At 35.6% G+C, this 16,534-nt stretch overlaps 1 protein-coding gene across 1 annotated transcript in view; it reads right to left on the bottom strand.

Annotated features, from left to right (window-relative positions):
- grk5l (G protein-coupled receptor kinase 5 like) overlaps positions 1 to 16,534 on the bottom strand; it is a 159,060-nt gene that overhangs the window by 52,492 nt on the left and 90,034 nt on the right. The window contains exons 2-3 of the mRNA XM_028799776.2: positions 13,684 to 13,779; positions 10,548 to 10,660 (exon numbers count right to left, since the gene is read on the bottom strand). Coding sequence (XP_028655609.2) covers positions 10,548 to 10,660; positions 13,684 to 13,779 — 209 coding nt within the window. The remainder of the gene's footprint in view (positions 1 to 10,547; positions 10,661 to 13,683; positions 13,780 to 16,534) is intronic.

The raw sequence follows: 16,534 nt of genomic DNA, 5'->3' as shown, positions 1-16,534 counted from the left end.
CCCAGCATCTCACTCTACAACTTCTGGGTCAGGTCTGTGTCTTCCTCTTGCATTAGTAACATTGAATTGTTAAAGAGGTGAAGAACTGGCTTCATATTGGTAACACTAACATAGCCTTCTCCTGAAAGTGCATCTGTGAAGTCCAGCAGTGGACCTAGTGACTTGTTGATAGCCTCCAAGACATCTACTTCTTGCCACGTTGGCATTAGATGTCACACCTTTTTCTTTGCAGACAGGAAAGGAGTTAAAGCTTCCAGCTCCTTTAGTATCCTGCTGATCATTATCTATCTGGAACACCATCTTGTTTGGCATTCTAATATGAGGAAATGTAATGGTAGATTGAGCTCCTTCTAAGCTTTTCCAAAGAACTTCTAGCATTCCAGCTGTGATACAAGTGACCGACCAGCTTCTTGCAGACCCCTGTTACAGAGATGATGTGTTCATCCTTTTTCAATGCATTTTCTAAGGGGGTAAAAAAAAAAAAAAAAAATAAAAAAAAAAATGTAAAAAAAGTACACATTATATAGTGTAAAAATTTACATTTAAACAATAAACTGCTTATACATACAAATAACTATGTTTCTGCAACTGAATACATGTTATTTAAAGATGAAATATATAGTTTCTACCTGCTTTCTTCACATGTTTTAAAAATCTATGAAAACTGATCTTACTGATCTGTCTTACGAGTTTTACGTTAGTGGCATGCCCTCAAGTTTCAATATGATGCGTCTTTAAAAATTAATTGTTTATGAAACTAACATTTTAAAATTCAATTCAAGATTCCAAAATTTTCAGTGTCATTGTGAAAAAGTATTATTTTGTTACAATATGGCTAAGAAAATGTGTAATTAGCAGTAGTAGAGGTATAATACTGTACCTATATAAACATTATAGCAATAGTGGTATGAATCTGATACAACAATATTGTTTACTTTAATTTTAGGACAATTTGTTTAGTAAAACAGCTTAGTAAATATAGCAAACTTACCAACTATGAGATGCAGGCTGTCAAAGCACTGCATCCTGGTCCACTTGCTAAGAGAGGCAACTTTCACCATGTTCGCTGTGTTGTCTGTTCTTATACAGATTAGACGTCTCTCTTCTTGACACCAAGCAGCCAATACTTCTCTCAAACCTCTTGTGATGTTATCGCTTATATGATCCTGTGGGGAAAATGCCGCTTGCAAACAGCAACCTTTTAGTTGGAAGTCCTTATTAATAAAGTGCATGGTCAGACTTAAGTAGGGCTCAGTTGTCTGGCTGGACTATAAATCCATTGTTGCTGCAAAATATTCCACTTTTAATAGCTTTGATTGAACTTGTGCCTTGCACTTCTCATACAACTATGGGATGGCGACATTAGAAAAATAGTTGCATGATGGTATTACATGGATCATCTTTTTAAAACTCTCGGTTAACTGTGCTAATTGGTACCCTGTCTTTCGTGAGGTGAAATGTTATTGCATCAGTGATATCTCTCTGCCGTTTGGAAATCCTCTCATATGGTGTAACACTGGCAAACGTGTACAAAATATTTTTTTGCTTTGGACAGTTTTCAGATCTGGCTTTATACTCATCCTACAGAGTTTTGTGGTGCCGATTTAAATGATCAAACAAATTAATTGTGTTGCCTCTTGTTGTGGCAACAAAATTGCAAGGCACCATTGACAAAGTACCTGTTTTTGGTCTACAGTACATAATCCTTTCTGTAGCCAGAATAATTCCATATGACTGATGTTACATTTCTTTTTGTAACCAAATCATTCTTTCTGCAGTTTTTTCTGCAGTAAGCTGTGTGTGGCTTACTTTTTATTCGTTTCATTACTTTTCCTATATCTAATCCACTAACATTGTACATCCTGCGATGCGACTATTATGCATGCACACATCTCAATCATGATGCATAAATGATATATTGTGCAGCCCTACTACTAAGCATGTTAAATATTAAAATAGTCAGCCCTCTCCTGATAAACATGGACTAGTAACTGAAGAACTACTCTTGTTATTCTTATGTGCCTTATATGGCAATTTAGTACTCCATTAGGCAGGTCCAAAATCAAAAAATACTTAAGTAAAATACATTTATTAATTCCTGAAAGTAATTAACACAGTATAAATTCTTTAGAATTTTGAAATCAGCAACTAATATACCACTGCCACAAAAATGAAAAAACAAATGTGGAACATAAACAGTCAACATATAGCTATCAGTTGTATTGTGAATTTACAAAAATTGGTTTTCATCTAATTTCATCTTTTTTGTCTCTAAATGAGTTGAGAAAGATGTGAGCGGTGTAAAGTTTTGAGATGGATTAGATCATGTTTCAAAGACATTGTTGATGAATGATTGTTTTATGAAATCCTAGTCATAATGAAATACATTATCCCAGATGCAATGACATATTGTTTATAGGTGTACCATTATAAGCAATGGTCTAGTTTGGAAAATCTTCCTGTATGTTAAGCACAGCTAGGAAACAAAATGTCTACAACAGTTAGAGGAGAAGTTTGGAAACTTGGACAAGTTTATTTTAACAACGTCACAAACTAGCATATAGTAAAGGAAATGTGTTAATAAAGGGGCACACACTAAGACCACTGTATTGCAAAGACGCAAATAAAGAAAAAACAGGCTTCTTTGAATAAATTAATATATTCTACTACACAGTATATTATCCACTCCTCAGGCATCCTCTCACTTTTCCAAGATTGCATTAAACAATCTGGTTAAAAACTCCACTGCCATTTCTCTTAAACTCCTCCATGCTTCCACAGGTATGTCACCTGGACCAACAGCCTTTCCATTCTTTAATCTCTTCATAGCTGTCTTTACTTCCTCCTTGCTAATCCGCTGTACTTCTTGATTCACTTTTTTCACATCATCCAACCTTCTCTCTCGCTCATTCTCTTCATTCATCAGCTTCCCAAATACTCTTTCCAACTGCTCAGCACACTCTCCTCATTTGCGAGTACGTTTCCATCTTATATCCTTTATCATCCTAACCTTCTGCACATCTTTTCCTCGTCAGTTCCTCTGTTTAGTATATCCTTAATTATTACTGCATCGTTTCAAAGCAAGTATAACTTCAGACCTATTATTTTACTGAGAGTGTCATTAACAGTAGTAGCATGGACACACAGTGATTAGTACTACAGTCAAAGGCTCAGTAATTATGGGTTCACTGCCTGGATGACTGGTAACTCTAATTAACCTTGCATGAATAAGTGGGTGTATGTGTAAACATGCCTTAATGGGAAGTGGCACTCTGCCCATGGTTGGTTCCTGACTGGCACCTGATGCTGCCAGGATAAGTTTCCAGTACTGAAATAAGCAAGGTGGGAAAAGAATGAATGTTTGCTGGGAACTTGCTGGACTTGAAGCACTAGTCTCTTACAAATAAAGTCTTGTGTATCAGATCACACATTTGACATTTCTTTAAACAGAACAAGTCAATAAAAGAAAAGCTTGAACTGTAAAATTACTTTAAGATGGACTAAATTATAATGGCACAGGTAATTCCATTTTTTCGCCTTAATTAGTATATTTGTTTAAAATGCCATGCTATTAGTTCAATCCATGGGTTTGATAATTGATGGATACTTAATTCTATATGTTCTGTAGAAGCTTAAATTAAATCCAACTTTAGCTCCCATCTTGTACCCAGTGCTTCCTGGACAGATTCTGGTTCTGGCCCTGACCCTTGTAATGTATATAGTAAATTAAGAAGAATGATGGAAGGTTGTCTCCAGAAGCAGAAGTTCATCAGTTACCTTCCTAAAAATAGCCTTTGTTAAGATGCAACAGAATCTGCTCCTCATTCATAATTGCGGTGCTATAGATGTTAGCCCCTTTATTACTAAAATTAATTAGCAGACCTACTGTATCTTTTATTACTTATGAACTGTACACTCAAATTTTCCAAATATTATACTTAACATTTCAGAAAGGAAAAGGAGCTTTATATTTACTTGTAATATTTACCCCTAGATATTTAAATTAATCTGAAAAGATAAATGGAAGGTGTCCAATCAGATATTACATGTTAGAGAATTCACTAGAAAAAGCAAGCTTTTATTTAAATTGATTTTAAGTCCAGATATCTTCTGAAAAATCTGCTAATGGTTTCAGGACTGCTGGTACAGAATTTTGTTAGTGCAATATATACAGTACCATATCATCTGCATATAGTAATATTTTCTGTTCAAGTCCTTCACTGAAAATCTCCTTTATCTCTGATGAGTTTCGAAAGTATACAGCCAACAGTTCAACGGTGATTTCAAGGAGAAAAGGTGATAAGGGGCATCCTTGGTGTTGTACCATGTTCTAGTTTGAAGTTATCTGAAATATTGTTGTTAATACGAACTGAGGCTTCTGGACTACTATAAAGTAGTTTGATCTATGCATATATGTTTAGGCCAAACTCATATTTGTGGTGAATAACATAGTCCCATTCAATCATATCAAATGCTTTTTCTGCATCTAAAGATAAAGGTATCTCTAGGGTGTTAGATATAATGGGTGAATATATTATATTAAATAAACATCGAAGGTTAGAAGTTAAGCGTCTGGCTTTAATAAATCCTGTTTGGTCTCGTGATATTACAGAAGGAAGCACTTTCTCAATCCTTCTGGCTAGAACTCTGGAGAGTATTTTAACATTGTTATTCAGAAGAAAGACTGGTCTGTATGATGCACATTTAAGGTGGATATTAATGCTTGCCGAAACGTTTGAGGTAGAATTGCTCCAGGATCAGCGGGGAATGGTCAGAGATAACAATAGCGTCGTACTTACAAGATTTGATAGTGGGCAAAAAAATTATTGTCTATAAAGAAATAATGAATTCTTGATTCACAATGATGTATGGGTGAGAAGAAGGGGTATGCTCTTAGGTTAGGAATTAAGAACCTCCATGTGTCAGATAAGCTATGATCCATTACAAACTGTGTAATGTTATCACAATTGTATCTGAGGATCTATTTACATCTGGATTTTAAACAAAATTAAAGTCTCTGGCCATTATGATATTGTGAGTGTTCACATTAGGGATACAAAATTTTGCTGTCTGCATGGAAAAATTTAAACAAGACATGACTAGATGGTCTAATCTCCACCTAATGTTAGCAGGGAGAATCAACATTGTTAAGATGACCATCCTTCCCAAGCTGCTACACCTATTACAAAACATCCCCATATACATTAACAAATCATTTTTTCATTTCTTAAATCATAATTTATTTGGAATTCTAAACATTCACACATTCAAAGGGCAACCTAAAGCAGAAGGGGACATGGAACTACCCAACTTTCAATTTTACTACTGGGCGGAAAATATACAAGTTATCTGGACACTGACACAGATTGATGACTATCCACAAGCCTGGTCTGAAATAGAAATAAAATCTTGCATTACTTCTTTATATTCCTTGCTCTGTGCCCCAGTTAATATAAACAAACGTCATTACACTAAAAATCCAATTACCCTTCATTCTCTCAGAATATGGAACCAATGTAGGAAGACAGAAAGCTCTCATCAGTTCCACTTCTACATAACAACCAGCTTTTTCTTTCCTCTCAAATATATACACTATTCAATGTCTGGAAAATGTCTGGGATAAAACCACTTAGAGACTTGTACATAGATAATGTCTTTGCATCCTACAATTATGCTTCAAACACAACTTCTCATCAACACAATTCCTCCACTACTGTCAACCTAGAAATTTTGCTAAACAGAACCTGCCCAATTTTCCTCACCTTCTGCCTTGTTCAGAAGAATTCTTGATCAGTCTTGAAAACTCAGATAGCATCTCTACAATTTCTAAAAATATCTGAAAGTCTGTTCCTTTCAAAGACCCCAAAGTTCACTGGGAAAAGGATCTGTCACTCAATACTTCACAAAAGGAGTTTAAGGCAGCCATTCACAGAATACACTCGAACTCTGTGTGTGCAAAGTCATTCAACTTAAAATTTTTTATCGAGCACATTTATCTCGTATAAATTGTCCAAAATGTTTCCAGGGCAAGATTCAACCTGTGAATATTGTAATCTACCTCCAGCCTCAATGGGCCATATGTTCTGGGCGTGCACCAAATTAGCAACATTTTGGACAAAAATATTTGCATGCCTATAAGGCAGCCTTGGTGTCACAATCATACCTAACCCATTAACATCTGATTTTGGTGTACTTCCACACGGCCTTAAAGTGGAGAAGGACAAACAAACTATAATTTCCTTTACTCTATTACTAGCACATAGACCTGTCTTCAACTGAAAGAATCCCACACCACCACTCTTAATTCAGTGGGTAACCAATGTTTCATACTACTTGAAATTGGGAAAAATCAAATTCTCACTTAGAGGATCTGTTCAAAACTTTTTAAAAATATGTCAGGATCTAATCAATAACATTTTAGAATGAGCTTCCATTCCAGGAAAAAACGATACCCTTCTTTTCTTGCTCCTTTTATAGAGTACCTTCAGCTGCTAGCTGCTCTCTCTTTCTCTTGGGTGGGGATGGAATTTTGCTTTGATTTGTTAAATTTGTCTTGACTGTATGGTATGTTATCTGTTTCTAATTAAAATGTATAAAAATATAAAAAACAATTCAGAAAGGAAAACTATGACTATGGCCACTATTTTTAACCATAACTCTTTATGAATCCATGACTAATGTAGTACTGACAAAGCTGACTAAATATTAAACTCATATCTTGCTTGCAATTAATTTGTTTTCTCAGCCATCCTGACCAAGCAAGTAAAGAAAAAGACTACCTTCCTATGTCCTTTCATTAACCAGGTTCAACCCCAAATAACTATTCTGTCTACTTGCTAGTAATAAATCTGCAAGAAAGTAAAACACGTTGACCTAAAACTTTTGATCAACAATAATAAAACTTTCAAATATATAAGGATCATTAGAAATGTTCACTAGTGTGTTATGTAACAGACAATGAGTCTCTAAGGTACACTTTCAGCAGCTTTTTCAAACCACTATAACTACTTTGACGTATTTGTGAAGGATCACATTGGAATATGACACACATTGCAATGAAAGATTGGGATGTGCAGAACATTCCATAGACACTTTCCACTGGGGGCTGCTGGATGAAATTCAAATGTGAAGAGTGCAGAATGCTGGTGGGTAGGTGGGGGCATAAGTCAGATCTGAGTACTGTCAAATAATGAACAAAATATCAATAAAGCAATCTGCTATTCCAGCACTTGGACTCAAAAATATAACATTAAAAATAATATGCTTCTCAGCACGTTCCTCAGCTGTTCCAAGGTCAAGGAATCTCATTATTCATTGTAATCCTTTAGCACCCTCTTTTATGCAAAGTGATTAAAATTTGGCATTAGAAAAGGTACAATCAAATTAAAATTCTCTGGCCCACTCCTTTTCCCAACCTTAATATCCTAATTCATGTTGGCATGTGAAATGAGTGAGCTACTAATAAAATATCAATATTAGAAAAGAACAAATACTATCTTTTATACTGGAGAAAATGTAGGAGAGGTATGATGATGGTGCAGGTACCAACTACATTTACAGCCTTACTGTCACAGCATCTACAAAGCAGGTGCATACTGTACTAAACTCTGCTTGGCAAGGCTTCTGTCAAGTTGAAAAGATTCACAGTGGCCCCAGTCACCTGATGCCACTGGTAAGCTAGAAATTTCTAGATCCAATAACAAGGTTTCCCTTTCCCGGCCCTTGTTAGCAAGCCTGCCCAGTTTATATATTAAATGTGCCAGTAAAGCACAAACATCTGCCATCTTTCAGATGGCTAAACTGTCACCCATCCAGGTCTATCCTGTGAGACACCTGACCTTATGTTTTGCACAGTATGTATTGTCCACAAAATAAATTTGACATAGCATTATTGAATGAAATGGGTGACTATTGTTTTAAAAATGAAATGATTTTACCAGATGTAAAGATTCAGAGTGGCCCCAGTCAATTGATGCCTCTGGCAAGCTTAAAAACTCAAACTAGTGTTGGTCTAATTCAATAGGTATTGTATACAAAATAAATTGGACAATATATTGGATGAAATTGGCGATTATTGTTTTAAAAAAGAAACAATTTTACCAGAATCAAACATTCAAGAAGCTGTTCTGTGATATTGTGTTTAGCTGTCTGTTTGTAATAGATGCAAGTAGACTACAATAAACCACACTGACTGTAATCCCAAGTTTGACAACCAAAGGGTTTAAAATGGACTCATAATACTTTAAAAGTCTCAATGATTATTACTTCAAAGTTTTCCATTAGTTGATGGCCATTGCTAACCAGCTTTTTCATTTCAGGAATATTTTTTAATTCCACTTTTCATTTTGTTATCACAACTAAGACAGGAACAATGTAAAATGAATAAAAAAGAAATACTCTAGATCCCACGACAGATGCCTAAAGTTACCTTATCCACAATTGGGATAACCACAGATGGTCAAGTTCGTTTCTCAGCAGCATTGCTAAAGTGTATTATCATAGTTGCATATCTTCACACAGATATGGTTCTTTGCCAAGATGCAACTCTGTTGGTACTAAACTATAATTTCTGGTATTTCAGACTATATTCTGTCCAAATGAATGAAAATAACAACAAATAATTACAAAATTAGTTCAGTCACCTGCTGGGGTCCAACCAGCAGCAGAGCAAATATAATGGAAAAAAAAAAACATCCACCATGTGGTTCAGTAACTGCTCATGCAAGTGAAGTCACTACTATGTCTTCCCCTTGGGCTGTGTTTTGTAACTGAATATAGACTTAGTGGATTAACTCCAAGCTAACCAGTTTATTCTGTAACTTGAGAAATTGTGGCATCCTGGGTAGAAGCATACAGAATGCTAGAGGGCAGCAGGCTGGCCCAAACACATGGAGTTTCCTCTGTAAATTACGATTAGTATTGCAATAGGTTTTATTTTTTATAACATCATTCAGTTTTGCTTTTGCCAACCCAACAGTCACCCTACACAACAGTATTAGCTAAATGGGACTGTAATTCATTCCACAGCCTTCTTAGGAAACTAATCCAATTTTGGTTTGAAATACTATAAATTATTAACAAGAAGAGTATGTAAATTATAACAGTTCTGTCCTTATGCAGATATTTGTAAACTGTATATATGAGGAAACTTGTGATTATACAGTAGGTGCTATATAACAGCATTGTAATTTATACCATTATGTATTTTCTAACTCATTCTCAGAAAGTGGAAGAAAATAAGGATGAGTAGACTATCTGTAACGGCTTTCATGTATTCACATTTAGTTCAGATTTCCTAAATATTAATTTTAGTTTTGAAACTGTTTGGGAGGATTTGTTTCTGAGCAGAGTTAGGCTCGACTCTTACATATCAATTAGTGTTGCCAATAAATTGAAAAATAAAAAAATAAATCTCACTTGCATGAGAAATTTGTTTGCCTGTTGTGGGGCCTTTGAGGCTTTTAAAGGAACAGTTTCCTCCATATAGCATTTTTCATTCACACTCCATAAAAAGGGCAGAAGGGTCCTTTCAAACTTATGGAAGTAAGCTGTGGAAGTATACACGGATAAAGGTTTTGCTTTTTGCACTGATCTTCAGAGTGTGACAGACCACGAACAGAGAGTAAAGTCACACAAATCAAAAAAAAAGTAATTCCCGAGTGATAATTGAATCTTGACAGGAAACAACATGCTCTGGCATATGGATCTCAGCATGGCCAAATAGCATTGACGTCATTGAGCTCTGCAGCAACTCTGCACCACCCCCTCGCAAATTCTTTCCATCATTATCTCTCCCTCTGGCTTCGGCAATGCAAAGGCCTCTGGTGCCTCTATTTTGTGAAGTAACATTTTGCAGCCGAGCACAGAAATAAAGCCAAACGCAACTCATCAGCCCACCATGAATCAGAAAAAAAGACAAAATGTTCAAGCTTTAATGCCTTAATCCCTTCTCAAACATCGTACTGTTATTAATGGAAGAGAAATGCCATCCATCAAAAGAAAGGACACATGAACAATTTATAAATATACAGTACTTAATAAGGGGGAGCGCTATATCTCACCAAGTCTCACTAGTCGGCTACAACAGCCATTCTTCACAACATCCAGAGAAGGGGTAGGTCACCCTTTTGCTATCCATCTCTAGTAATCAGCTAACCATATGTCTTTAAAGTGTAGCAAGAAACATCAAACTATCACTCAATTCTGCCAGTTGTAAAAAAAAAAAAAAAAAAAAAAAAAAAAAAAATTATTATTCTATACCTTGTGAAATGGGCTGACTATTCTGAGACTCTGTAAATTACAGTGAATTGATTCACTGTACAGTCTTCTGGCAGTGTGTAGTCACAGTTAAGAATTACATTAACTTTTTGACAGAAACATTCAGCTGCAGATGATGCCTGCATACTTTTACCTGGAATAGATGTTCTCAGTCTAAAAAGATACAAATTTATTAAATAAAATATAAGTCCCTCCTTCCATTCTAATACATGTCACTTCACCATATGGCCTCAAAAAGGAAAAGTTTGGAGAAGGGCATATTATCTTACCACAGCATCCAGGAAGCGGATACAGCGCAGCAGTTCCTTACGTTTCTCACAGTACTGACGAAAAAGGAGACGGCCAATGGGTTGTTTGTTACAGAGATTGTTGTAATCGTTGTCTAAAAAAATTAAGATGTGTGAAATCATGTTTAGATTCTCATCATTTTCTTTGCATACTACGAAACGGTCTCAGCAAGCTGAATAATCTACCAGTTTCAATGCAAAGAACAACAAATACAAAAAATGCAAAACAAGATTTTAGAAGAATTTTTAACAAAAATCACTCCAAAAGGCTTTATGTAAAATAGTATTCCTACTTATATATCTGTCTTTGTTTTACTCTTTCACGCTGAACAGCCATACAATGTTTATGCAGTGGTCTCCTACCAACTTTATTTAATTATTCCCCCACCCCGACCAGGATACTAACAGCAGTTCAAAGGTCAGGTTTTGACTGCAACCCTATACACAGGCAACCAAAAGCACAGTAGGTGATAACAGGCAGAGCAAGAAAAAGAAAACACACATTTGCCCATAAACTAATAAAACTACTATTTTTTGGCATAAAGATGCTTAAAAGGATAAGTTCAGTATTCAGTATAGTCGGCAGCCATATCACATGCACTTCAAAAGAGGTCATCCACCTGAAGGGAAGCATGTTCGAACCCAGCCAGTACTTGGATGGGAGACCATCTGGGAAAAAGCTCGAGTTGCTGCTGAAAGGAGTATTTGGTGAGGCCAGAAGGGGATGTTTACCCAGATGTCTAAATGTGGATCCACTGTCCTTTAGAAGAGATGTAAAACTGAGGTCCTGACTCTTCTTGCACATCCTTTATAAAGAGCAAGGTATATTCCAATGTCTTGGCTAAATTGTCCACCTTTGCCAAGTCACCATGGCTCCCTAATCACCCCCTGGCTCTAATTGGCTCATTACTTCACCAATGAATAGCTCATGAGTAGTAAGCATACTGGTGCAAAAATGGCTGCCGTTACATCATTCTGGTGGATGCTACACATTAGTGGTGGCTGAAGTGGCTCCCCAATCACTAAGAAAAGCGACATATAAATGTAAAGAATTATGAATTATTATTGTTAGTCAAAGTTTTTTTCTGTGGATTTGACGTGCAAAATCGTGTTCTACAGTTAAGTGTTTTCTATACATTTTTAATAATATCTTGCCTTCACTGACATTTTATAGCAGATTCTAATGGGGCATCATCAGAAAAATGAAAGATTAAAAACTTACTAGATTTGTTCATGACTGTTGTCAAGTATTGATCTGACATTGTAAAACTGTTTATACTTGTCATTTATTTTTAATATATATGTATTCTTTTCACACCTGCATATGCTGGATTCACATCCAAATGTCTGCTAATGGCGTTTTCATTAAATAGCCACGTTTCTGCCAGTTCTCTGGCACTTTTAATATTAGCTTTGAATTTCACTTGCACTGAGTCCCATTTAAATTTGTGTCCGGTCGAACTTGTATGTGTGTAAATCAGGGACCGTGGGTCCTTTCTTCTGACTGCATTTTCATGTTCCTGTGTATGTGTGGCAAGTGTTTTTGATGTTTGTCCCACGTATACAGCTGGACATGAATCACATGGTATGCTGTAAACCGCATTCCGTATCTCTGCTATTGATTTCCTGCTTTTTAGGCTTGTGCGCTACTTTGATGCCTGATCTGGACAGGATACATGCTGTACCTTCCGATACCAGTTATGATAAGGAAGTTTGTGCTAGGTGGGAGTTCGATTGTTTGCAGGGGTCTCTGGTATTGTCTGATGAATGTCTTTGGGTAGTCGTTTGATGTGAACAGTTGGAGTAGTCCACTTGGTATTACAATCACACCCATTGTAATACCAAAGAAAATAAAACCAGAAATATTTTTTAGCTTTGTAGTCATTGGGTGTATCACTTAAAAGGAAAAAAGAAGTTATATATACATATAAAGTTGATCAATATCAGGGGAGATGAAATGAGTGAAACACCAGAGAAGGTACAAAAAGCAGCCATTAGTGGAAATTAGAGGAAAAGTTAAATGGTTAGTTGGTTATTCAGTGCAACAGAAGCACATGAAAGAGGCTCTGCTTTGTGCAGTGACCCAAGGACAAGGAGTTATCATAAATTAGTATGTGAAAGGAAGGAGATTAAAGGTGAATTAAGGAAAAAAAAGGTTCAATCTGTAAAATGAAGAAATTTTGTTTAATGATCCATAGGAATGGCAGAGTGTTAATAAAAAAACAAAAAAAAAAACAACAGCAAGACAGTTTTATGCAGGAACAACAAGGTCCCCAGGATTCTCTAGTCTGTGGACTTTGAAAAGAAGACAGAAATGACATTTGAGTTTTCAACAAATACAAAATTAGCATTAGGATTAACAGTTTCTACTAAATAGAAACAAAACAGCTGTATTGGTGTGAACAGTGCATTTTTCTCCAACTTCAGAGTAGCTTTTACCTATTGTTTATTGGGCAGATGCACATTGACACCACCCTTCGCAAAGTGCAAAGTATTTGCATGGAAGTCTTTATACTCACATGGACATGGACACAATACATACCTTTTATATCATATTAAAATAATTCATTATTTTTATATCAGTTTTAAAATATGTATTTGCTGATGCTAAAGAGCACTAAATGTTGTTTTCTAAAGCATTTGATTGTTGCAGTTTAAATGGGCAAGAATATTTTCTTGATATTTCATGTTTTTCAAAATAACACTGAAAGACCAGACTAGCCTTCTAGCAGGCCTAGGTGTCAGATTTCCCTGCCTTCAAGAATGTATAATGATCAAGAAGATTAAATTATATTTAGGGACCAAGAAACATCTAATTTTTAAAAGGAATTGACTATACTTGAAGGTGGTCACAGCATAGATAGGAACTATATGCTAAGACCTGTACTATTTCTTACGTTCACTTGCCCAGTATTACATTTAAAAAATTCCCTAATTATCAGTATATCATTATAGCCTGGTAGTTTTCCCAAGTAGTCTCACACATGGCATATATTGATGACAACACTGAATTAATAAGTAAAGTACACTTTTCAAAAGGTCTGCCTTATGACCTTGAAGCTCTATTCAGTTTAAAAGTTTTTTTCATTTGTGTTTCTGGTCAATAGCAAAGACATACCTATGCTGTTGCGAAGCTCCCCACACTGACTAATGTGAGGAAATTTTAGGATCTCACGCCATTTTTTACTGCGTCCCTTCCGCTTGCCTCCCCCACCTGTGAAAATATAAGGAGAGAATAAAAAGTAAAAATCACATTTGTGTATCAGCTTAGAATCCACAGTACAGGACCAGACATGATGGCATCCCACAGAAACAGCATTTTGACTTATAATATTTATTGTAAAGTTCTTTTTGTTCCACTTAACTTTGTGCAGACACTGAAATGTAAAAACTATGAATTAATCTATTTTTGGTCATTTTTAATCATGATAAGGTTTATTTGTAAGTGTTAAAAAGCACTGGAACACTTTCTTCACTCATGGAATATGTATAGTTTGCACATTACAGTTTTTAGTATGTGGCTTTGGATACAAGATATGAGGCAGTATCCTATTGATCAATTGCTGTCATTTGCATATAGTTTTTGGTTGATGCCTTTGTCCACACTAAATTATACATAAAATGCAACTTTAGTCATAATATCCTACAAATAACCTGTCATTAAGTTATATGCCCAGCCTGTGGTATTAAACAGTGTATTTGCTTTCTAGATGCATGGAAAAATAAATGAGTGAGGTGATTTGTATTTAGGGAAAGTGATGGTATAGTACATACAAGTACAAGGGAACCTGGAAGTTAAAAGTGAATGCCGCAAAATCATAAGACAACCATGCACTATTAATTCCTCTTTTGAACTGGTGCTGCGACCCAGATATGAATGCCAAAATCTAAGGGCCCAGAGATGTTGCTGCATGTAGTAGGGAGTGAGGAAGTATGTGAATGGTCTCATTGCCTCTAGTTTCAAATATTAATAATAAAAAAAGGTATTTTGAGTGACAGCCCAGGAAACACAAAAGCATGAACATCTGTATTGTCAGGGATTACTTACAAACACAGAAACAAACACAAAAATTAACCTGCCCATTTTGCAAAGACAATGCAGAAACAAGCAGCTTTTTCAGATCTGGAATATTTTGATAAATATTTACTTGCGAACTTCAGTTTTCAACTATGTCCACATGAACATTACCCGTTCAGAATTGATTACAGAATACAGCTGCTCACTAAAAAAAATAGCCCAAATCTAAATTAAGTAACTAAGACCAAAATAACTTATAGATCCTTATTTATTATACAAAGTCCTTGGGAGGTGATAATTGAAATTTGCAGGTATTTTTCATTGCTATGATTCTTTTCATTTTTAAGGTTTGTGATCATTATGCTACACAGAATTATTTTGTAGGAAATTACTATGATATCAGTTGCATGTCAAAATGAAACACAGGAGGTGGATTTACATCAAAATGATTAAATATGTAACAGGAAGGGCTGAGACCATTCTCTTTTCTCATTCCATGACAACTGCATTACAAAGTGACTCTGTAAAGTTCCCCCACTGTGCCTAAGACTTATGTCAAATCTCCCTAAAGTGCCATATTATTGAGTTGCATTGTAATAAACAGGTATTGAAATTTTTAAAGCAAATGTTGGCAATTAAGGTACAAGTTTTGGGCATTTTTTTCAGGACATAAAAACTCCCTAAAACCTGATGGTGAAAGCACCTGCTAAAAATGTACCTCCTTCGTCTTCCACATAGTCAAGATTGTTGACTGTAGGTGTGAAAATAATTAGTAAAATGAAACCTTTCCAAATAAACTGCCAGTTGTGATATACGCAAAAAGAATTCCCATTATCTATGCAGTACTGGCCTGTTAAAGCCAAAGTCTGCTTTATTTCTATACACTCCACTGCATGCATGTTTAGTGTGGTTAATCTCAACTTTGTTTTCTTAGAGGCATCAGGAGTAGAGACAATTAGACTTTCAGAGATCAGTCTGGTGAAATGGATGTAATATAGTATATTAATACAAATGGTGGAGAAGAGGGGAGAAAGGGAGAAATATGTAAAAGGACAGTTGTGTTGAATTAAAGAGGCCAGACTGGTTAAGATGTGCTTGAATATTATACAACTACTTTTACTTATTCTGTTTAACTATAAATAAAGTTAAAAAAAATCACATTAATTGGACCCCGTGACCCTGTGTTAGGATATAGCAGGTTGGGTAATGACTGACTGAGTGACATTGAACTTGTCTGACTTTAAACTGCTAATAGGACTACACAGTTTCAGTAATAATGGGTGTAACATTTTATGTTGCAAAGTATTATGTCACCGAGATTACTATATATGTATTTTTGTTAATGAATCAAAAGTCAAAATTACACTGATAATACAAGTCTGACAAGCATAGCTTAAGAGTACCCTTCTTATCCACAGAATTTTCATCTTTTTACCAAAAGGTGGTTAATGCTGGATTGTCACATTGGTCTTTCATCCCACTAAACTGTTTTATATTTCAGAATAACTAAATGAAATTAGGCCCTCTCCTCCCCCCTATTGGCAAGTAACATGCATTGCATATACCATGATACATGGTGCACAGAGCACTAATAGCCCTAAAGGATTGTGGAGACTGAAATTACACTTACTTTTGATTTCCTTAGTACTACATATACATATTCATACACACACACACACAGACACACACACATATATATTACATATGAACATATATTATACATATACACATACAGTATACAGTATTATATGTATATGGGTATTATATATATGAGGAAAAAGCCTGAAGAGGAGTGGAGGGAGAAGGACTGGTGGCAAGACGGGACTGAATGGTGCTGAAGTGTTGCGTTGTGTTTACTGGTATTGTGGACTGGTAAAATTGTAAATAAACGTGTGGCAAAACCTGTCTCCTGCCTGTTTGTGTCTGGGTTAGGGTGGCGGTACCCCTATAT

This window comes from Erpetoichthys calabaricus, chromosome 1 (genome assembly GCF_900747795.2).
Source record: "Erpetoichthys calabaricus chromosome 1, fErpCal1.3, whole genome shotgun sequence".
In the NCBI taxonomy this organism is placed as follows: Eukaryota; Metazoa; Chordata; class Cladistia; order Polypteriformes; family Polypteridae; genus Erpetoichthys; species Erpetoichthys calabaricus.
Note: the sequence above shows the minus strand (reverse complement) of the source record. Positions and strands in the feature narration are given on the sequence as shown.